This window comes from Gobio gobio (genome assembly GCF_949357685.1).
Source record: "Gobio gobio genome assembly, chromosome: 25".
NCBI classification, from domain to species: Eukaryota; Metazoa; Chordata; class Actinopteri; order Cypriniformes; family Gobionidae; genus Gobio; species Gobio gobio.
In genome coordinates this window covers 31,143,939-31,168,716 of record NC_137121.1, presented here as the reverse complement: position 1 = coordinate 31,168,716, position 24,778 = coordinate 31,143,939, and the positions used below count along the sequence as shown (strand labels likewise).

Below are 24,778 nucleotides of genomic sequence, written 5' to 3'. Positions count from 1 at the left end.
AACAATGTCTAAAAGCTGATATGTGACAAGGTGTACAGCAAACAAGCTAAAAAACACAGAAATACGTTTTTATAAGCTGTCGACCCAAAAAAACGAGCGATTAAGAAGATAAAAGTGGATACAGGCAATACGAAGTGAAGCTTCAGCAGGAAGAATGGGTCAATTTTGGGATCCTGACACTCAGAATGCCTCAATATGTCTATGTATGCAGTAAATATTTTGTCACTGTTAAGTCAAATATCCAAATGTCCGTTTTATATATTATATTTACAGTGGCTGATTACGTTCCCCTCTAGTCGCCGTAGTTCTCAGTGTAATATGACCCGTCGCGCGCTGTCTCAATGGCCTGAATACACTTTTTTGTCCTTAAACGCTCGGTTTTTGGGTCAACAGCTTATAAAAATGTCTGGGTTTTTGCTTCTGGGTTTTGTTTAGCTTGTTTGCAGTACACTTTGTCACATATCAGCTTTTATACATTGTTCAGTTTTTTGTTATAAGTCCGAAATGACAAGAAGGCAGCCTCACGCAATGCAAAGTCAATGGAGACTATTTGATTGTTTCCCCCCCCCCGGTGGGCGTGGTCTTCAGATTATGACGCGTGTCGCTCTGTCTCTATAGCTTCTCTATCCATCGTTGTGTTAAACCCTCCAATAGCGTGCCAGGTGGATAAGCCAGACTGTGATTGGCCCCGCAAAAGTGTAACAGAAGCAGTAGAAATGAATGTACAGGTTTCCAGACTGAGTTGCAGGGCGAAATCAAATCGCTGGCAGATCAGGCTGGGTTTACCCAGTCTAGAGAGCTTATTAATTACGAAAAGGAATAATTATTTTTGCTAATTATTATTTTATTTCAGTTATTTCGTTTACGAAAATAATCTTGGTATCGTTTGGGTTTTTTTGGATACTGGTGCCAAACCGATACTTTTAAAACGGTACCGGTGCCTGAACCGAAACACTTAAAAACACAAAACAAGGTGGATGACATTAAAGAATGGCTTTTTATTGATTTTTTTTAGTAATGCACCGAAACGAAAATTCTGGGCCAAAAACGAAAATTTAGGATGCACTTGGCCGAAAACCGAAACTCAAGCCGAAAATGGCTTCTTTTAAAAACGTATACTTATACTTATATATATATATAGCATTAGGCAGCCCTACATTGTAATGATGTAAAGGATAATGTACAATATGCATGTTTTCTACCCTGATGTAACATTATTCTAACAATGTAACATTAAATAAATTGGTGCATGTTTATGAAAATGAAATTATCTACACATTTATGCACATTTATTTTTACAGTCATTTATTATCACTGACTTCCTCTGTTGTAATAATTACATTTGTTTATCCTTCAGTGTATATATACATTCGCATGTCTCCTGTCTTCCAGGTCCACTTCAGGTGACACTGTTCAGTTTGTTGAGCAGTCGCTGGACACTAATCTTCTGAATAATGCTGTCCGCTTGCGTATCCCACACTGCCTTTTGCTGCCTGGAGGAGTTTATATACAAGAGACCCTTAACAACATCATTATTCTGATCGTCACCAGCCAATCAGTCCATCGCCTGGTGCTGCCGCACCCCACCCGCATGTACCGCAGTGTAAGTGACAGGATCTTTATTCTACTTTGTAGGCAGCTCCTGACGGCTACTAAATCAACATGTTTTTTTCCTGCAGATGCAGCAAAATTTATTGAAGTTATTTTATGATATTCAGTTCCCAGCCATATAAAGTTGCCATTACAACCGTTACCAAACTCAATAAACCCTACAAACTAGGGATGTCATGATACCAAAACTCCAGTAGTCGGTACCAATACCCTACTACAAACACTGAATCAGAATAATTGAAGAAAGAATTGTGATGACTAGGTCTTTCTCCTTCCCCTAAATGTGGTTGATTGAGCTTCGCTTGTACTCTCCAGTATTGCTGTTATCGGTGTTCCTTTCTCAGTTTATGAGGATACAATTTGTAATTATCAGGTCCAACAAGTCCTGGACAACCTGTAATTGAGCAATGCAGTTTTTCAGTCATAGAGTAAGTCAGTTGTCTTCAACATTTTTCAGGGCAAGGACTTAGGCGAAAGAGACCCTGATAGAAAATGTCAATCGGAGCTACAATTGTGGTCAGAATTATTGGCACCTCTGGTAAATATAATCAAAGATGTAAAAATAAATCTGCATTATAGCCCTATAATTACAAATTATTCCGCCCTATCTGACGTCAGATATACCCATACTGGAGAAAAAAAAAATCCGAAACTTATGAGAAACCGGAAGGAGTATTTTTGGCACAGAAATACTCCATCAAACGTCCAATTTTTTTTTTGTTGAAACATTGTCCATGTTTAGGATGGGAATCCAAGTCTTTAACAGTGTAAAAAGCTCAGTATGCATGAAACAGCATTTCAGAGAACCTGTAGAAAGAAAAAAAAAAAAACACATTAAGTACACAGAACAAAGTAAGTCGACTTTTTTTTGTAATTGCGATTACATTTTATTGAATGATTACATAATTGTGGCATCCGTAATGGAATCACGATTACAAATTAGATTAATTGTGCAGCCCTAATATGATCTATAATTTGTGTTATATTTTGTCTTATAGGATCTGGTCACTGAACTCCAGATGCAGTCAATTTTCACGGACATCGGGAAGCTGAATTTAAATGAACCAGCCCACAGTTATGTGCTCCCATTTGCACAAGGAACGCAGTCGACAGCTCCGTCCACCTCTACCGCCTGGATCAGTCATCAGGGGGAAGCACTATTTGCTCTCGGCTCACCATCAGGCAGCATTATCATAGTCACGTTACCTCCTCATGATCAAGATGGTTTGTATCAATACAGTGATCTTTATCTGTCTAAAGCTGCATTCACACTTCCAGCGACACGCATTGACAAAGCGACATGATCCCGTTCATTTCAACTTGCAGTTTCCTGTGACACAAGCAACAGTGACTGTTGGCGACAGCATGTCCAGCAACACAACATGCTTGAAATATTTAACTTTACGCAATTGAAGAGCCGAACAAACAAAAGTTTCTGGCAGTGTGAATGCAGCTTTACCCTGTATACATTGATACAGTCTGTGGGAAATTTTCTAAATATTGTCTTTTTTTAATGCAAAGTTCTAAATAGTATTACATATCATAAACATGCATGTTTGTTAAAGTTTCTTAAAGGGATAGTTCACCCAAAAGCCCTGTACCGAAACGGTTCGATATGAATACGTGTACCGTTACACCCCTAATCACTACTCTTTTTCCATAGTTGACTTGTGTACGGCTGGCTGCTAGTTATTTTACTTTATAAAGTTCTAAATGCGGATATTTTTCTCACACAAATGCATCGCCCCATGGCATGGTATATAAAATATCTGAGTCTAATAATTGGTAAATCACTTGTGAAAATATAAACAGGTTGTGAGCTGCACGGCACATCAAAAGCAAATAGAACTTATTTTAATTAATGCTGTGAACACTGGATGCTGCATAGAGCCGAATCATTCGTTTCCACCATCCTTTCTTCCATCTGTCGTATTTTTTAAACTCCATTGTTGATTCGAATAGCAAACAACTCTTACTGCACACACTGCAACAAACTTTTAGGTTGAAATAAAATGCTGCGTGAGCCAGGGCTCCAGACTAACTTTTTTCACTAGGAGCACAGTGGCCCCCAACTGAAAATTTTAGGGGCACAACCAGAAATTTTAGGGGCGCACACCACACCGTAAATCAACATGCTAACCAAATCTACTAATTTCCACTGTATTACTAATAGGGATCTGTATCGTTAAGGTTTTAATGGTATTACTACTCTTACCGATACTGCTTATCGATCCGGTACTTTAACAGTATTCTTACCGGTTCTTTTTATTATACTTTATTTATTTATTTTATTTAAAAAAAAACATAATTAAGAACATAATGTTAACATGGCTTTATAATCTGAAAAGTAAAATATCTATAGCAAAAGAAACCGCAAAGTTTGAACAAAAATATAAAATATCTATTTGTAAATGGACCAGTGTGCAGGCATTCGGAAGGTCTGCTAACATTAATATTACAGTAAAGAACAAACCTGCAAAGAAATCTAATAAAGTAATGAAATGTAAAATAACACTGCATAGTTTTCACTGTATAAATTGATAGATTAATGCTTATAAAAGCTAAAGTTATTAATTGAAGAGATGTGAATATTTTCTATTTGCCTTTTGTTCGATTCGAATTAATGGCTCAATCGTCAGCAGGTTTATTAGACGCTGCCCCTTTAAGACCGATCGAATGTAGAACTAATAATATCATATTCTCCTATTTCTCCAAACTATTTACCACCATTTAAGATATAAACTGTTAAAATAACTACTCTCCAATCCGGTCATTTTGACACCGGCTATTTGTTGTTTATTTGATGGTTTAGACGCGCACACAAAGCCTAAAATATTAAGTGCAAGTCGGTCCATTTCGCAGCACACGCCACCTTGAAGTTGGAAACTTCTTGCGCGGATTATTGTGCATTTAATAGCTCTTTATTATCAAACACATCCCGCAGTTTAGCAACAGTAGAGACTGCATTTTACAACAATCATTGAATCTGACGTTTAGTTTAGGTTTAAGGAGAAATGACAGCGCAAGGCTGTGAAGGGAAGGATGTCGCGCTCGACTGAACACGGCTATAGGAATAGTTTTACCTCATACCATCTTTTTATAATTCTTGGAAGCCAAAATCGAAAATAAAATTAGATTAATATCACAGCACATCCCTAAAGTTTAAGCAGACTAAACTTTTGTTTAGTTCTTGGCCATCGTCACTCATTAAAGCTGACTGTGGTGTTGTGTTCGCTGTAGCGCCACGTGAGAGAGCTCGCACGCTTTCTCTCTCTTCTGGATTGCGAATGGCAAAAATGCATCACGGACAAATGGTTTAATATTCTCTCATATAGAAACGGCTGGCAAAGATAGAATTTGCCAGACATAACGTCTATCAATTATAATTAGTAAGTGTATTTTCTTAATTTCTCCAGTACCGACAGCAGGCAAATTTACTGGTCGCACATGTGCGACTGGATGCAAAATTCAGTCGCACACTCTCAAATTTTAGTCGCAAAATGCCACCATTTAGTCGCACTCTGGAGCCCTGGCGTGAGCTCAAGCAATCAGCATGTTTATCACCAAATTCCCACCCCTGAAAGTTCCTGAACTTTGAAAAAGTACTACCTCACGAGCAGGAACCTTTTGAGGGGGAAATTTTTACCTAGAACTTCATTTGATTCTGATTTCTGCAGTCAAAACACACCGAGTGCCACCCCAAAGTCCCTAGTGGTGGAAACGCGGCAATTGGCAATCAATTTAAATTGATTCCCCGTTTTATTGCTAACGTAGTATAGCCATGGCCAAAATTATTGGCAGTGAGATAAGCCCCGTTTCCACCGAAATTACCCGGAACAATTTGTACCAGGAACTTTTTTTCCCCCAGACCTGCTACTCTGCATTTCCACTGCGGTCTAAAGTATCGTGAAGATTAGGCAAATTAGTCCAGAGACGTGGGACTGCGCGCGGCTGCTCCTCCCAGTCAGCAACGGACAATAATCATTTTTGTGCAATTCTGTCTGCAACAATAACAAGTATGGAGGAGATGCAAGCAGCGCTGCTTTTGCTAATTGTGTGGTTTACTAAATATTCAATTAAGAAAACGGAGGAAAAGAGACAAGCTCTGATACTAAAGCATATTCTGAAAGCTCGTAAAGCTAGATTTAAAAGAAGACAACGTATGTTATTATCAGCTATTACGGACACTGACCTTGGCGTGCGTTGTCTCAGCAATCGCATCGGACAGAAAGAGCAAGACTGATATTTACTGAACGCAGAACGAACCTCGCAAGACTTTTAAAAATGCCGGTTGAAATAAAATGCTGCATGAGCTCAAGCGATCAGCATGTTCAGCGCCAAGTCCCACCCCAGAAAGTTCCGGAACTTTGAAAAAGTACTACCTCGCGAGCAGGGCCGTTTGGAGGGGGAAATATTTACCCGGAACTTCATTTAGACCCTGGTTCCTGCGGTCGAAGCACACCAAGTACCACCCCAAAGTTCCTAGTTCCTGGGGAAAGTTCCTGCGGTGGAAACGTGGCTATAATTGCAAAAAGCTTCATTGGCCAAAAAACTTTCTAAATGAATTACCTCCAAAGAAAGATGTGCAGTCACATCTTCAATTTGCGTCAAGATCTCGTGCAAGGATTTTGCTGCAAAGGATATTGTACCTGAAAGAACCATTTACCAGATCATTAAGAACTTCACGGAGAGCGGTTCAAATGCAGTGAAGAGGGCATCAGGACATCCCAAAGTGTCCAGTAACTGCCAGGACTGTCTCTTCTTTAGGAGTAGCTATGGAATTGTGTCAGCAGCACCAGTGCAGATCTTTCTCAATTTTGGCAGCAGGTGGTTTCGACTGCATCTGCACACACAGTGTGAGGCAAAGAGATTTGGATTGGTGGCCTGTTGTCAAGAAAGGCAGCAATGAAGCAATTTCCAAGAAAACCATCAATGACATACTGAAATTCTGCAGGAAGAGTTTAGAGAGCAGAAAACTGGTGTAAAGTTATTTTCTTTGATGAAGCCCCCATCCGACTGTCTGGGACATGTGGAGAAATCAATTGCCTGGAGAAGAAATTGCCTTTTCAATCAAGGGAGTCGGTTCTTTCTTAGTTCTGCCTAAAAACACTGCCATTAATAAAGAATGGTATCAAATGTCCTGCAAGAGCAACTTCTCCCAACAATCCAGGAGCAATTTGGTGAAGATCCATGCATCGCCATCAGTCAGAATTTGGCCCGGAAGCTGATATCCAGCATGCCAGAGTGAATTGCAGAGTCATGAAGAAGGTCAACACTAAATATTGCATATATTGTATCTTTTTGCCAATAAAAGCCTTTAAAACTTGATTATCATTGTTTTACAGTATACCATTGAGACATTTGAAAAAATTTAATGATACAATACTGAAGCTGCAAACTTTCTGAAACAAAGAATTTATGTCTCTGCCAATATTTTTGGCCATGGCTGTACACGCACTTGCTTCTGCCAAAAGGACAAATAGATTTGAAACAATGCTTTGACATGTCCAGTGTAAATGGTCTCAAGCCATTGCAGCGTTTTGTGTCACCTGGCATGCTTGTCGTGGACACTTGTCATGTTTCAAACTTGTATGATGTTCTAATTTGGAACCCAAAAGAAGACATTGTGATGAAGCTGTTTTTGTTAAATTTCAAAACCCATAAAGGATGTAACCGTAGCATGAAATTAATCTATAAGACTCATCTGGCGAAACGTTTTAAGTCTATATAGGTCTTCTGAACATAATTTGTAAAAAGTAGATTATTTGTAAATTGGATTTGAGAAGAATTATTTGGATCTATTTATTTTAACTATATTTTTTTGAGTATTTTTGTTATTTTGTAATAAAAAAAATTATCTTGCCTTTTTAAACAATTATTGAATTGAATTTCATCAAAAGGTTAAAAAAAATGTCAGTAAGAGTTGACAGTTCATACAACTTCATTGTGTTTAAAGGATTAGTTCACCCCAAAAAATGTTTCCATTTTCCATCCAAAGTTGTGAATTTAACTTATGTGCAAAATTGGAATATCGCATAAAACATTTGCAAATAAAGCAGTTTCCATCCCTTGTGTTCAAGCGCACAAAATAATCACTTCCCTGGATTAGCGCAAAATATCTGTAAACAAAGGAAATGACTCCAATCGAGATGTTTTTCCTGCATCATAAATGACTTGTGTCACAGAGCACGTAGACGAAACTTAGTAAGCATTGTCATGTTATCTTCATCTGAGGTGCTTCAGGACAGACTTTGGCTCAGAATGATCAAAATATTTTAGATGCTGTGCAATATAATCAAATTTTAGCTTTTCCATCCAGCATTTTTAATGCAGTATCCCAAAATGCACAGAAAAATTGGTTGTTTGAAACAGGTATTTACTTACTCTCATGTTGTTCCAAACCTGTGTGTTTGACTTTAGTTTGTGTAATACAAAGAGAAAGGAATTTGTTTTTGGGTGAACTGTCCCTTTGAGCGATGTTTATTTATGAATAAAAGTCTTAATTAATGTAAATGCATAGAGATCATCAAGTATGGTATACATCATCCTTGCTTGCTTTGTTCTCTAGAACCAATGAGATTTGTTCTCGTAGGTTGAGTTTCCGTGTTTACCGTATTTGATGAGCTCTAAGTGTGGATTACTGTCTTTTTTTTAAAAAACGTCGTACAAAAATAGAAAATATATTACATATATTTTCATTTGTGTTCTGAAGATGAACAAGTCTTATGGTTCTAACAACATGAGGATGAGTAAAAATTACAAATTTTTTTTTTTTTTTTAACCAAATTTATAATTCTACTTTCCGTTACCAAAAGGGACTGTGTCAATTTTGGAGTTAAAACAGAGTTCAATGATGCAGCGGTTGGCCGGCTGGATGCCCACTGCTATCAGGTAAATGTATTTTTTTTTTTTTTTTGCATAAAATTCAAATTTTAATTGAATCACACACAACCCACAACAGAGCAGAAACTGTTTAAACATATAATCCCATTCACAGGGGAGATCAGAGCACTTCTGATCTAGCCATCAGTCTGGCTGTCCACCAGCTAGAGGATGACACTTTTGTATTCGCACTGTGTCAAGATCATAAACTGCGGATGTGGTCATTTAAGGTCAGTTTGGCTCCAGATTATCCATGCATCCAACTTCACGTATCAAGATGTAATTGCAGTGTCTTTAAATGTCAGCAACTAGGTACAGCATGGGCCAGTGTTCGTTTGAATCCAGTAGCTTAGTTTCATGCCAATCACATTGATGTATTCATTTTTTGTCTCTCAGCATCAGATGTGTCTGTTGGTGACTGATATGCTGGAGTATATGCCCGTGGGTCGTGGGGATGTGAAGTCTTCTCCAGCACAAGCTCATAAGCTCCGTCTCTTCTTCTCCTCATCCATCGGTCTGTGTCTCGCCATCTACCTCGCTGTACCCAAACGCAGTCAGTTCTGTGTGCTGCAGCTGGTGGCCAATGAGAACAACCGCTACAGTCTGGATCACATCTCAACGCTATTTTCTACACAGGTAGAGTTCAATACAGTAAACATTGAATCCTTCATATGATTACTGATGGATGTGTACTTAAATGTGTATGGTTGTGTGTGTGAAACAGGAGACGCTAGTGGATTTTGTCTTGACGGCGACTGATATTTGGGCTGTTTGGCTGGATAATGACAACCAGACTGTGGTGAAGTACATCAGTTTTGAGCAGTGAGTAATATAGTTTGAATTTTAACTAGGGATGTCCGCCGGAACTAATCGAAGAAAGAAGAAATCAACTTTCCCTTGAGCCTTTGATATATAAAAGTTAATCGTGATATAAGAATATCCTGTAAGTTTCAGAGCTGAAAACTTCCTTGTTAGTCAAAGAAAAGCTTTTATTGACACCAGGTCCAGAAAACACTCAGTCTCAGAATATGTTGACCATTGACGTCATAGAATGCAGAAACGCCGCCTCAACAGATAAATATGTACGCCTGCTTCTGTAGCCCCGCCCACCGACTCGTGGAGTTAAATGGATCGCGCCGAGCAATAAACAAACATGCCGGTTTGTTCATTTCATTTCACTGCAGAGTTAATTGTAAACAAGATACAGGTCGAGACTGGATTTGCAGACATATTGAGATTAAAACACAATACTGTACCTTCTATATTGGATCCGACAGGAATGGTGCAACACACTTATGTGAGTAAAACATGTTTTTTATATGTGATAGTATTGCATTGATACAGATCGTATTGATTATGTGTACGTGTCTAACTTAACATACCTTAGCACGCTATCACAGGCTGGAGAATCCTTTATTTGAGGTGTTATTGGTTCATTCGTGATCAGACTCGGACTTGAAACGTTATGGGCCAGGGCTCGCAAAGTCCCGGGCCTATGAGTTTTTCAGACAGGCTACCAAAACGTAAGCCCGGCCTGCCGACGGGCTATCTTAAATAGTGAAATAACATTCCTTTCTTGCGCATGTGTGTATACAGGTCGTGGTTATTTATCGATCGGGCCGGCCAAGTAATAAAAAAAATAACATTCCAATCAATTGTGGGTGGATGAGAGATGAATCATTGTGTTTGTTCTATAAAGGCATTTTGCGAGCCCTGTGAGCGTTTCTCCACACGCTTTCCACATGTACTGAGGGGAGCTGAAGCTCATTAAATATGCAAATATTATCCAATCCTAGCCGTGGGTGTTTACTTCCAAGTCTTCAATGCGGCATGCCCATAGAAACCCAGTGTGTCTTGAGAGAGCCTCAAAACCAGGGTAGAAAATAGCCTATTACTTATTCATTATGATGTTTTTGAATGTAAAAACCACGCAAACCTCATAAGTTGACCTCAGACGACAGTATAAAAAAATTTAAAAAGCCAGTTCATGACCCCTTTAAAATATTTTGTATACGATTAGTCTAACAAACCCCCAGAACACAGTCAAAAAACTGTCTATATAAGCGTTCCTTTTGAAATAGCCTACTTAATCTATGAACTAAAGTGGAAATGAAGCAGTCAGTCAAGTTAACGTTATTTAGTAAATGGATTTCCAATCTAATCAAAAGTTATGTAACAAAAATGATAAATGTGAGATAAATAGAGACAGTGGGGGACAGATAGTAAAAGATAAAGACCGAGAGTGAAAGATGGAAAGGCATCAGAAGACAAAGGGGCCACTATTGCATTGCTCCTGGATGTAAAAATTAGTTTTACAGTGTTAAATCAAAGGACAAAAGAGTCCATTTAAAAAAAACTGCTGCTGAAACGGAGAACAGCACTGCTTCACATCATGATACACATTCAAACACAAACCACTGCCTCAAGATTTCCATAGTTATATTTGGTTATACAATATGTTGCCAAAATGACTGTCAGAAATTAAAATGAGCCACAACCTAGGGCTGGGCCGATAAACGATATCATATCGAATCGCGATAAAATTCATGTCGATAACGATTATAAGCTCTGGACATTTTTACTCGATATAGATTACTGTAACATAGGGCTGGGCGATATGGCCCAAAAAATTATCACAATATAATTTTCCATATCAGTCGATATCGATAATTATCACGATAAATGTCAAATCTTTATTTCTTTAAAGTTTAAAGGCATATCTTTGCTCCTGATTGAAAGATGTAGGGTGAATTCAGGGTGATTGGGACACTTTTTCCAAGTCATCTCAGTGGCAAAAAGTGTCCCAATCACCCTGAATTCACCCTTGAAAACAGACAGTTAACTGTGGTTTTAAACTATCCTTTATTGTCAAAACATGACAAACACTTCCCAAACAGATAAACAATTGATCAAAACTGAGGTAGATTTATTTATTACTAATAAAATAAATATTAATAGAGTAGAATATTATTAATATAAATAGAATAGGCCTGTATAAAATAAATATCTATAGTAAAATCTAGAACTTTAATGATATAACATTTGGCTCTGCTGACTGCAAATGCAAAGTTAAACTGCTTTAAAGATAATTTTTTACAATAAACAAAAATAGAATTAAAAAAATATTTCTGGTCAGCATGACAAACCTTATAAATAAATGGCATTGACAATATCTATATATCAATAATATAATATACATATACAGTGAGGAAAATAAGTATTTGAACACCCTGCTATTTTGCATGTTCTCCCACTTAGAAATCATGGAGGGGTCTGAAATTGTCATCGTAGATGCATGTCCACTGTGAGAGACATAATCGGAAAAAAAATCCAGAAATCACAGTGTATGATTTTTTAAACTATTTATTTGTATGATACAGCTGCAAATAAGTATTTGAACACCTGTCTATCAGCTAGAATTCTGACCCTCAAAGACCTGTTAGTCTGCCTTTAAAATGTCCACCTCCACTCCATTTATTATCCTAAATTAGATGCACCTGTTTGAGGTCGTTAGCTGCATAAAGACACCTGTCCACCCCATACAATCAGTAAGAATCCAACTACTAACATGGCCAAGACCAAAGAGTTGTCCAAAAACACTAGAGACAAAATTGTACACCTCCACAAGGCTTGAAAGGGCTACGGGGAAATTGCCAAGCAGCTTGGTGAAAAAAGGTCCACTGTTGGAGCAATCATTAGAAAATGGAAGAAGCTAAACATGACTGTCAATCTCCCTCGGACTGGGGCTCCATGTAAGATCTCACCTCGTGGGGTCTCAATGATCCTAAGAAAGGTGAGAAATCAGCCCAGAACTACATGGGAGGAGCTGGTCAATGACCTGAAAAGAGCTGGGACCACCGTTTCCAAGGTTACTGTTGGTAATACACTAAGACGTCATGGTTTGAAATCATGCATGGCACGGAAGGTTCCCCTGCTTAAACCAGCACATGTCCAGGCCCGTCTTAAGTTTGCCAATGACCATTTGGATGATCCAGAGGAGTCATGGGAGAAAGTCATGTGGTCAGATGAGACCAAAATAGAACTTGTTGGTTATAATTCCACTAAACGTGTTTGGAGGAAGAAGAATGATGAGTACCATCCCTACTGTGAAGCATGGGTGGTAGCATCATGCTTTGCGGGTGTTTTTCTGCACATGGGACAGGGCGACTGCACAGTATTAAGGAGAGGATGACTGGGGCCATGTATTGCGAGATTTTGGGGAACAACCTCCTTCCCTCAGTTAGAGCATTGAAGATGGGTCGAGGCTGGGTCTTCCAACATGACAATGACCCGAAGCACACAGCCAGGATAACTAAGGAGTGGCTCTGTAAGAAGCATATCAAGGTTCTGGCGTGGCCTAGCCAGTCTCTAGACCTAAACCCAATAGAGAATCTTTGGAGGGAGCTCAAACTCCGTGTTTCTCAGCGACAGGCCAGAAACCTGACTGATCTAGAGAAGATCTGTGTGGAGGAGTGGGCCAAAATCCCTCCTGCAGTGTGTGCAAACCTGGTGAAAAACTACAGGAAACCATTTGACATCTGTAATTGCAAACAAAGGCTACTGTACCAAATATTAACATTGATTTTCTCAGGTGTTCAAATACTTATTTGCAGCTGTATCATACAAATAAATAGTTAAAAAATCATACATTGATCGGAGAGAGAGAAAGAGACAGGATCATGACAATAAAGGCATGCGCTGTATGCGCTCTTTTAGAGAAGGCATAGTGATGAAACTGCCTGACTTGTTTGTTGATCTTGTTTCTTGTGCAGACAGAGGACATCACAAACAGCACACTGCATATGCACTTGTCTTTTGGACTTAAGAATGGCCACTGCATGCCCAGTGAAGTCCACAAGACCATAGGGGGTCCCATTTATCATTTTCAAACAAAGTGAATTTTGCATAATAGGTCCCCTTTAAGTCAAGTCAACTTTATTTATATAGCGCTTTTTACAATGCAGATTGTTTCAAAGCAGCTTCACAGTGTTAAACAGGAAAATAATGCAACAGAATTTTATTCGGCTGTACAGCCGCTCTGGAGACAACGGTGATGTCATCAGCTCATTTCAATTATCATCCAGTGACAATGTGGGCAGATCAGTAATTAAGTTTATATGGTTAATTTAGTTTACCAATTAGATTTATTTGGATATTATTTGGATATAGTTGAAAATTGTGTCCCCAACTGAGCAAGCCAAGCCAAAGGCGACAGTGGCAAGGAACCAAAACTCCATCAGGTGGCATAATGGAGAAAAATAAACCTTGGGAGAAACCAGGCTCAGTCGGGGTGCCAGTTCTCCTCTGGCCAATTAACAAACAGCGTATGATTATGATTCTGGCAACTTTACAGGTCAGGGGTCATATTAGATTGGAATATTCAAAAGATTGGAGGCAACACGCCGGAGACGGGTTTATTGAGGATTACATATCGATTAAACAATTATTAAATTGCAATATTCGAAAGATCGGAGCCGTCAGGCCGGAGACGGGTTTATTGAGGATGACATATCGATTAAACAATTATTAAATAGGAATATTCGAACGATCAGTCATCACGCCAAAGACGGGTTTATTGAGTTTTTTTCAATTTGAAATATTTTACTTTTGAAAATGAATGAGAAAAATAGACTTCTCTGAAATGTAGTGTCTTATAGGGGAGTAGACTGGGTGGTGATGAATGTATGGACAGTTTTCCACTCAGTGGTTTATAAAGGTATTTTTGTGCAGACTATGGTATATCTATGCTTTTAAACATCTAAAAGCTTGTTATCTGTGCAAAGTTTTATACATTTTATACAATATTTCATTAAAGTGTTTTTTTTTTCTAAAAAAGACTCATAATTGAACTACTCTCATCTCTATGAAACAAAGTCCCCCACAATATAAATAAATATTTGCTGCTTTTGTCTGACTTGCCATTTATGTTTTAAAATGTAGTAACACAACAGGCATGTGGAACCAGGTGTTTGTGCAGCCGTCACCAGAGGAGGAAGTTCACATTGGTGAAGACCAAGACCCACGGGTAAGTGTATCTAATGTGAATGCTGAAACGGGTGTGTCATAAGTTATGATATTTTTGTGCTCCCTAAAACAATGTTGTTTTTAAACAGGAAATCTATCTTGATGTACTTTTTTCACCACTGCGCTTCACAGCCTCAGCCATCATTAAAGCTTTACAGGTACAAATCTCAATTTACTTTAATACACTCTTAATGGGTCGTAGAGCAGGGGTATTCCATTTAAGTTTCCAGAGGCCATTTCCTTTAAATAGCAAATATTAAAAAAAATCAAGGTCTCCAAATGCTGTTTTGGGAGTTAAATGATTAAATAAGCAATTTGCATTACAGGAAAAGTTATTGTACAGTTTTTAACATCAAACACATCAGAGATCACAGCACACTGAAATGTTGGTGCCTGAGCCTCATTTTCATCTGATCCCATCCACAACTCAGCAACTTACATGCTGATCCAAACCTCCATTGCACCATGTGAACAGAAAAACTGTTATGTTTATACTTGCATTTATTAAGAAGAGTTGATTCTTTTTGGCCAGATTTACAAACGAGGCACAGAACGATATTCCGACTTATCATGGGAGGAGCTGAAGAAAGAGGTTACTGTCGCAGTGGAAAATGAGGTAAAGTGGTGCTGTTTTCCCCTTTGTTCATTTCTTGTTACCAATAAACATTTAATAAAATCTATTGTTTTCAGCTTCAGTCCAGTGTGACAGAGTACGAGTTCTGTCAGGAAGACTACCGCCTGCTGCAGGTGGAGTTCTGGTCAAAGTTTTACGCATGTTGCCTACAGTACCAAGACGTTCTGTCCACGCCACTAGCCCTGCATGTGAGCCCTTCCACAGCCATGGTCTGCGTCCTCAAGAAGGTACCAGATCTCAGCCTCACTTAATTTTGTTGAAGTGAAGTGTGTCTGTTTGTGTGTATGTCAAATTAAATCAAAAGTGTCCCTATTTGCTGCTTTAGTACACATTGCTTTTCTTAATTTGAATGCTTCATTAATAGATAACTTTGTTTGATTGTCTGATCAGCCTGATATAGAAACATCGACTCAACCAACAGCGACTTTTTTTCTGAAGCATGCTTAAGGTCATGCTTGCCATTCTTTTACTCTGTACACAATACTCTGGCTGAGTATTGATCAGAATTGTAAAAATATGAGATTAAAAAGTCAAATGCAACTTAATCATTTATTTTATTTAAAGCAATAATCTGTATTAATCGTGTGACTCCAGCCAGTGCAGGACTCAAATACTTGTACAAATACTTAAATTATTTTTTATGCTGTGTCCGATATTTTAATGCAGAATATAATTTGGTGTTTTTTTTTTGTTTTGTTTTTTTGGGAACTGTTCCATTGACCTCTATACTTTCTAACAATCCCAATAATCTTAGAACATATTTAAATTTAAAGGGTAACTTCAGTGATTTAGCATTAAGCTTTGTATTTAAACTGGGTCATTTATGCAGTAGAAATGTGGAATTATTTTTGAATTTGGTGCCTTCTAGACTGAGAAAATACAGAAAATGTATTTTTGTCTCTTGGATGAAAGACAACAACTCCCAGAATGCACTTGCTTCGCTGCTCTACGAGGCCACTCCGTACACCGTCGTTTTGATCTTCATAGTAATACAATCATTTCGTTCAGTTAGAGAATAAACACTACAATTAAAAACTGAACGTGTCTTTTCAATAAAGTGTGAGTGAGCCGAACGAAAGTCACGGCAGAGACGCCAGTATCAGATTTCATTCCTCATGAAGAGCTGAGCTGAGGTAACGTTAAGCGCCAGTCTGGCACGTTTTCAGATCGCATATGGAAGCTAAACTATCACAGGAATTAATTGAAAAGTTGAAACACTCACTTTACTCTGCACCGCGCTCCGTTATTATGATTGTCCGTGCGGCCGTCTGTGTCATTCTGTGCGTGAGATCTCTCCCCTATGGGCGGGTTGATAACATTCGAAACAGCTCCATCTAGTGGCTGTAGTCTTTGCCTCTGGCCAAAAAATCCTGAGGAATTTTTCCAGAAATAAAATGCATAATTCTCTCGTTTCCGGGGGATATGATGGGGGAAAGTACCATAATTTGAATATACTACCGGGTTTCTACTGATACAAAGCCTAATGCTAAATCACTGAAGTTACCCTTTAACTAAGTAAGCACTGCAACCTGCAGTGCATTTAGTAGACTGGTACGTCTGTGCATGGGAATCACATTTTCTCACTGAAAGACCAGGTCATGCTACAGTTGCACATACAGTACGCATTGAACGATATTAAATTGACATGGTTAATAATTGTATATTGTACAGCAATGTTCTAGGATTAAAAGTTGTTCTCTGACATGCCTCAAGTGGCATCAAAACTCTCCTGAATAATGAGAACAACATTCATAAGTCCAGAGACATGCAGAATAAACACATTTTTATGCGGGTGATGTACAAATCAGAAGCTCTAATAGCCGTAATGTGGAGTTGCATCTTTTATATATTTAAAGACTTGTTTAAATGCAATAAATACATCTTTGCTGTGTGACCTATTAGACTGGACAGTCAAAAAAAATGGGAGCTCAAAATTAAACATCATTAGCTTGTGTGCATTCGCTGGTTCGCAGTGCCTTCAAAATAAATGTCCAGTTTCTAACACTTAAGGCCCCGATATACTTAAAGGGTAACTAAACCCTAAACCAACTTTTTTTAGTTAATGATCTGTAATACTGGGGCTTTATTAATGCTGTTCATTGATTCGAGTAAATGTTTTGACATTTGAGTATAAAGTGTTTTAATTCTATAAAAAATGGTGTAAAACCGCCAAAGTGCTGCCCTCTTAAGGTTGAACGGTGGCTACTGCAGTTGAATTTTCCTATTGGACGTTGTGGTACATCGTGACGTATGATGGTACCTCCAACGGCTCACTATCCGCGCCCCTGGCACAAGCTCAGCACGCCCTCAGAAATGTTTCCCCCAATCACATGATGAGAACGGCTTCACTCCAGTATGAACTGTCATATTACATAAAGTAGAAACATTATGAATGAAACTGACTTGACACTTGCTTTAACATTGTATTGAAGAAAATACGGTTAAATAATGCATTGCCAGTACACCGCAGGCTTTTCTTGCGATATTATTGCCGCCCGTCATGTGTACAGATAATTTTCATACATGAGATGCGCTTTCAAACCCTGACACACAAGTGGTTGCCGCGGACGCAGATAGATTAGGTCAGTTCTCTTGCGCGGCTTCTTCACTAGCATTCTTCAACAGCTTCACTGCTGTGCTTCAGTAGCACCGTCTGCAGCGGGAGTTAACGCAGTTTGAGCCTGCGGCTCGCATTGATAAGGCTCCGGGTTTGTGTCTACAGACAATCCACCCTCCTCCACTTCAGGTTTAGGTAGGAGAATGACCGCTCTGTTGCAAAGCTGGCGTCACTCCAGTTATTCTCCATCTTTGCGACTCGCGAGTCTGACAGCTGTCAATCAATCCGTCACTGCGGGTCTCAGGTGCACACCCTCCGCTCAGTCCCGCCCTCGGTTCGTCCCCTCTGTCTCCGCTGGGCTCTGCCCACTTTTCCAGCATTTTTCAAAATGAATGGGTGGAGTTAAGCAGGGGTTTAGTTACCCTTTAAATTAATTCGAATAACAACCGTATGTGATGTCGTGGTGATTTACATAATAACTATAAATAAGTTACTGAGAGGAAAGCGCACAGCACATATTTACATATTAATCTAAACGCAGCTCTCAGCAGTGTGGGCAGCGTGGATGTTTGCTAACAGGTTATTGCTGGTCACATATTTCGAACTTATATCGGTGCCTTTACCAGTCAAACAGACCACAAACCTACAGGCTGATGTTGAAAATGTATAAATGTCAAATGTCCGGATTGGCGATTATATATTGAATGATCGCTAATCTTTTCACCCTTCTTTTCCAGGGCTTTGTGTCTTTCCTGTTACCTTGCTTTGCTGTGGACCATCTTTACCTTTCCTCAGACGAATACCTGTTTTCTGAAGAGGAGACTCCAATTGCTGAGGGTAAGAGGGCAGTGTTTGAGCAACTATCGTTTCATTAAGTCATCGTTACTGTATGATGATTAAAATTGCGAAATGGCCTTAAACAATTACTAAATAAACTGTAAATTGTTACGTTTTCTAATACATATACAGTATTTCATGTACGGATTGCTTCTAACAGCGCTGCACGAGCTTGCAGCTCCATCTGCGGGACAGCCTTAGCATGTTAGCCAGGGTTCAAAGTGCAAAATGAGAGTTAAAAATTGGCATGCCATTGCCCGTAAACTTTTTTTAATGAATTTTGGCAATTAGGGCTGGACCCGAATATTCGTGGGTTGGTATTCGAATTTTCAATTTTGGGATTAATTTTTTTTCCGCACACCTGGCATCTGGTTATTTTTCCGCACACAGGTTCTCATTTGCGCTTGAATATGTTTACACTATAAAATCTGGCGAAAAAAGTTTTTTTTTGTTGTTGTTGTTTTTTTTTACAATTATCTTAAAGCCTAGCCGTTTTTAATAGGATGAACAGTTGAAGGAACCCAACCTTGTTCTACTTAATAAATATATTTGCTGCTTCTTAACCTACTAAATTATTGCAACTGGAGTATTCTCTTTCTAGAGCGCTCGAATGCATGAGCTTGTATGGACAGAAGCGCATGCCTGACCTTGTATTTTGGGTTAAGCTTGTATCACTAGTACAGTGGTCATTCTCTGAGCATATAAGCCCTGCCCACGTGAGGCGCGCTGCTTCCGGCTCTGGAAGGCATGAATCTCAAGATTCCTACCTTTATTAGAGAGAAGAATATATTCAGCCCCCTCCCTCCAAAGCTTTGAAGCTTTGTTAGAAATCCACATAGAATATTCAAAGCTCAAAAAAATGGTATTCGGACCAGCCCTATTGACAATGCATGGTTGTGAGAATGTGAGATGGCTTAGTGTGATCATCAAATCGCAAACGTTGTGGTGTTATTGACAGTTATTGATTAATTTAATAAAAACTTTGTTTTATTAATTTTTTTAAATAATTTTTAACCCTCTCGATCTTGATCGGCTTGCTTTTTTTCTTATCAGTGCCAAAGAGACTCAAATAACTGTCGTTTTTTTATCATTCAGGCAAGTGTTATACATCATTATAATCTGTTAAGTTAAAAAAAAAATTTGTGTACAGTCACAATAAAAACAACTAAATGTTTTGCTTTTTGCAAAATAAAGAAAACAAACATGATGCGCGATCTGCAGCCTCTCTCTCAAAGACATTCATTCAGATAGTCTTCAGAAAAGGAACTCTAGCTTAGTGAATACTTGTCACACAAACATGAGACATATGTCTAAAGAAACGTTGAAATGTCAGGTTTTAAACAATGTAAACCTAATCGAAAACAAATATGCTGTGTTTATGTAATCTGTTCGAAAAGAGTGATGTCAGTCACCCGTGAGCCACTTCATTATCCGCTAATGCGACCACGCCCACGGATCGCACGCTCTTTCAGATTCAAATACTGAGTCGACGCCCACACATCAACTCATACAAACATCTAGTGAAGCGCTATATGGTTACTTCAACTACATCGTTTTGAAACGCGTTGAGTAATAATTCACCTCATGAAAAGCTGTTCATTTCTTAAAGCAACGGATTCAGGGCTGATTGTAAGGTAGGCTTTATACTGTTAAGTTTATTCTGTTAGCATTTGTGAATATTAAATGCAAAAAGGCCGTTTAAATATGAATCCTGCTGCATGTCATACACGCAAGACTGTTTAGACAAGATTTATTTGGGCTGTTTTGGACAGATTATAACGTGTTTATTGTAAAAGAGCCTAGTGTCACATCAATAAAGCTTTTATTCGCTCAATGCTATAAATATAGTACCAGTCAAACGTATTTTGCTTCATATTGATGTTTAAATAGACCTATTATAGCCTAATGTTATTTTTTAAATTTAATATCAAAGTTTGTTTTATCGAGTTAAAGGGATAGTTCACCCAAAAATGAAAATTTGACATTTATCTGCTTACCCCCAGGCCATCCAAGGTGTAAGTGTCTTTGTTTCTTCAGTAGAACACAAATGGTGATTTTTAACTTCAACCCTTGCTGTGTGTCAGTCATAGAATGCATTTCAATGGGGTCTACTTCTATTAGGGTAAAAAAAACCTCCACAGACAACTTCAAATTAATCCATGCGGCTCGTGACGACACATTAAAGTCTTAAGACACGAAACGATCGGTTTGTACGATAAACCGAACAGTATTTATATAATTTTTTACCTCAAATACAACACCATGTCCAACAGCCCCGAAAGCGCAGCACTTCCGGGAAAGAAGGTCAATGTACATGATCCAGTGTAGAGACATCACACACAGGAAGTGAGGTCTCTACACTAGATCGTGTACATTGACCTTCTTTCCCGGAAGCGCAACAACACACGTTAGTCAAAAGTCTTGTGGACACATCTATTGTGTGTTTTGAGGCCTTCATTTTAAAACAATTTTTTTTTTTTTTTTTTTTTAACCATGCATGAACATTTTTCTCTCAAAAATACAAGCATGTACATACATGTTGCTCAATTATTATGGTAGCCCAGTTTGTGCTGAATACAGTGTAATTACACTTTTGCCATTAATGTGTTTATAAGCAACTGAAAAAAACACAAATGTCAGACATTGTCAAAACTTCTAAAGGGCCCCAAAACAGCTCAGACTCCTAGGGGTTAAAATAATTATTGCGGGATCGAGGCGGTTTGGGTGTCAGGTTTTCCTCTTCATTTTTTTGTCTTTACCTAATTACTTGCCTGGTCTTTTTAGACTTAGATGTGAGCCGTGACGTCCTGCAGCTCGTTCAGTGTCTGCGGCTGGTGAACGAGTCTCTTCCGGAGGACATGGCCTATGAGATGGATAAAGCCCTTGATGACCTACTGTCTCCAGAGAAAGTGTCAGAGAAAATCCTGGAGGGACTTTTGGCCAATGAGTTAGTATCGCTTTAATAACTGATTTAATGCAATCATATTAGTAATTGATCAGTTTAATGTCTAAAGTGAAATGTTCTCTTCAGGGTGAATGTGATTCAGGATATTGCAAACAAACTCCAAGACATCTTTAACCCTATTGTAGCAATGAACATGCTGCTCAGAGAACTGGACCTGGAGACTGATGCAGAGACGGACAGCAGACCCACTGGTACCATTAAATACACCTTTTTGAGGGTTTTGTGGTAAATTATCTTGTCTCATTGTTGAGATGTTTAAAGGAATACTTTGCCCCCAAAAAGCATTGTCATTTGAAGGAATTATTTCTAATTCTGTAATTTACTTGACTTTGTGTCATTGCAAACATGTATGACTTTCTTTCTAGAATGGGGCACAAAAAGTGATAGAATATCCAAGCTACACAAAGATAGTCCATAAAAACCAGTACTGGCTACCTGGGTGTACTGGAATTGAGAAAAGTCCCAGATCAATTACAGAAACATACCAAGTTTTGCGATACATATTCTGAACTTGAACTGTGGCCATTTATTGTAGCAGTTATATAAGAGGGGGTGTTTATCAATTTCAGACAAACCATTAGCATGCCATCACTAAGACTTAAAGAGATTGTTCACAAAAAAAAATGTAATTGTCATTATTTACCTACTCTCATGTCTTTCAAAAAACTTAATTTCTTTCTTCTGTGAAACAGAAAAGGTGTTTTGGCAGAAAATGTTCGGCCGAAAATGGCATTATCGGTTTCGGGCCGAAATAAAAAAAATAGCCGAAAACATAAACCGAAAATGAATGTCACCCGCCCCTCCTATCCGTGTGCAAGCGCTTGTTTATACTTTCGCCTGGCTCTGCAGCGCGAGCCTCCGCTGACTCCGCGCGCTCCTCCCCAAACGGACAAGGCGTTTACTCGATGCGCTAGCCGTTGTGCTATTAAGTTTCACTCACGGTCGAGCTGTTATCACGCGACGCGTCTGCCTATCAAAGATTAAGCATGTCAGCGGTATGAGAACAAATAGAGATGTATCCAGCTGAACTACCCATTGACAGAAGCGACAATCCCCTTGACTACTGGCGCGCAAACGAAGGCCGCTTTCCTTTGCTGGCGCGGATTGCACGCAGGTTATTTATCTGCCCCAAGCACCAGCACAAACAGTGCACAGACAGACTATTCAGTGCAGCATCTCATGTTCTTAATGAGAACCATTCTGTGATTTTCTGTGCAGTTATTCAGATAATTGTGGATCTTTTTTTGCACAACTGTTAAAAAACTATTTTATTTGATGGATCATAAAACTTGAAGAATAATATTATTTGGTATTATTATTTATATTTATTGTAAAAAATAAAAATATTTTAGGTTTTATGTATTTTAATAAAAATTATTTTATTGGTTTGTGATTTTTTTTTAAATTTCAGATCCATTAAATTCAAGCAATATATATATATATATATATATATATATATATATATATATATATATATATATATATATATATATATATATATATATAAAAAATTATATTTTAGAATACTTTTTTAAAAGAAGCCATTTTCGGCTTCAGTTTCGGTTTTCGGCCAAGTGCATCCTAAATTTTCGGTTTCGGCCCAGAATTTTCATTTCGGTGCATCACTAATTATAACTGACAACTAAGGAAAATCCCAAATTCAGTATCTCAGAAAATTTGAATATTACTTAAGACCAATACAAAGAAAGGATTTTTAGAAATCTTGGCCAATTGAAAAGTATGAACATGAAAAGTATGATCATGTACAGCACTCAATACTTAGTTGGGGCTCCTTTTGCCTGAATTACTGCAGCAATGTGGCGTGGCATGGAGTCGATCAGTCTGTGGCACTGCTCAGGTGTTATGAGAGCCCAGGTTGCTCTGATAGTGGCCTTCAGCTCTTCTGCATTGTTGGGTCTGGCATATCGCTTCTTCCTCTTCACAATACCCCATAGATTTTCTATGGGGTTAAGGTCAAGCGAGTTTGCTGGCCAATTAAGAACAGGGATACCATGGTCCTTAAACCAGGTACTGGTTGCATTGGCACTGTGTGCTGGTGCCAAGTCCTGTTGGAAAATGAAATCTGCTTCTCCATAAGGTTGGGCAGCAGCAGGAAGCATGAAGTGCTCTAAAACTTCCTGGTATACGGCTGCGTTGACCTTGGACCTCAGAAAACACAGTGGACCAACACCAGCAGATGACATGGCACCCCAAACCATCACTGACTGTGGAAACTTTACACTGGACCTCAAGCAACGTGGATTGCATGCCTCTCCTCTCTTTCTCCAGACTTTGGGACACTGATTTCCAAAGGAAATGCAAAATTTACTTTCATCAGAGAACATAACTTTGGACCACTCAGCAGCAGTCCAGTCCTTTTTGTCTTTAGCCCAGGCGAGACGCTTCTGACGCTGTCTGTTGTTCAAGAGTGGCTTGACACAAGGAATGTGACAGCTGAAACCCATGTCTTGCATATGTCTGTGGGTAGTGGTTCTTGAAGCACTGACTCCAGCTGCAGTCCACTCTTTGTGAATCTCCCCCACACTTTTGAATGGGTTTTGTTTCACAATCCTCTCCAGGGTGTGGTTATTCCTATTGCTTGTACACTTTTTTTCTACCACATCTTTTCCTTCCCTTCGCCTCTATTAATGTGCTTGGACACAGAGCTCTGTGAACAGCCAGCCTCTTTTGCAATGACCTTTTGTGTCTTGCCCTCCTTGTGCAAGGTGTCAATGGTCGTCTTTTGGACAACTGTCAAGTCAGCAGTCTTCCCCATGATTGTGTAGCCTACAGAACTAGACTGAGAGACCATTGAAATCCTTTGAAGGTGTTTTGAGTTAATTAGTTGATTAGAGTGTGACACCAAGCGTCTTAAATATTGAACCTTTTCACAATATTCTAATTTTCTGAGATACTGAATTTGGGTTTTTCCTTAGTTGTCAGTTATAATAATCAAAATTAAAAAGAAATAAACATTTTAAATATATCATTCTGTGTGTAATGAATGAATATAATATGCAAGTTTCACCTTTCGAATGGAATTAGTGAAATAAATCAACTTTTTGATGATATTCTAATTATATGACCAGCACCTGTGTGTGTGTGTGTGTGTGTGTGTGTGTATATATATATATATATATATATATATATATATATATATATATATATATATATATATATATATATATATATATATATATATATATATATACATACATATACGTACGTGTACTTACATACATGCATACATACATACATGCATACATAC

General features: G+C 38.5%; 1 protein-coding gene across 1 annotated transcript in view; it reads left to right on the top strand.

The window, feature by feature from the left end:
- Positions 1 to 24,778, top strand: part of nup160 (nucleoporin 160) — a 65,772-nt gene that overhangs the window by 4,145 nt on the left and 36,849 nt on the right. The window contains exons 3-15 of the mRNA XM_079809677.1: positions 1,393 to 1,603; positions 2,610 to 2,835; positions 8,427 to 8,502; positions 8,609 to 8,723; positions 8,890 to 9,129; positions 9,218 to 9,315; positions 14,434 to 14,518; positions 14,607 to 14,675; positions 15,050 to 15,133; positions 15,208 to 15,378; positions 18,446 to 18,545; positions 21,330 to 21,492; positions 21,577 to 21,701. Of these exons, the coding sequence (XP_079665803.1) occupies positions 1,393 to 1,603; positions 2,610 to 2,835; positions 8,427 to 8,502; positions 8,609 to 8,723; positions 8,890 to 9,129; positions 9,218 to 9,315; positions 14,434 to 14,518; positions 14,607 to 14,675; positions 15,050 to 15,133; positions 15,208 to 15,378; positions 18,446 to 18,545; positions 21,330 to 21,492; positions 21,577 to 21,701 (1,763 nt within the window). The remainder of the gene's footprint in view (positions 1 to 1,392; positions 1,604 to 2,609; positions 2,836 to 8,426; positions 8,503 to 8,608; positions 8,724 to 8,889; positions 9,130 to 9,217; positions 9,316 to 14,433; positions 14,519 to 14,606; positions 14,676 to 15,049; positions 15,134 to 15,207; positions 15,379 to 18,445; positions 18,546 to 21,329; positions 21,493 to 21,576; positions 21,702 to 24,778) is intronic.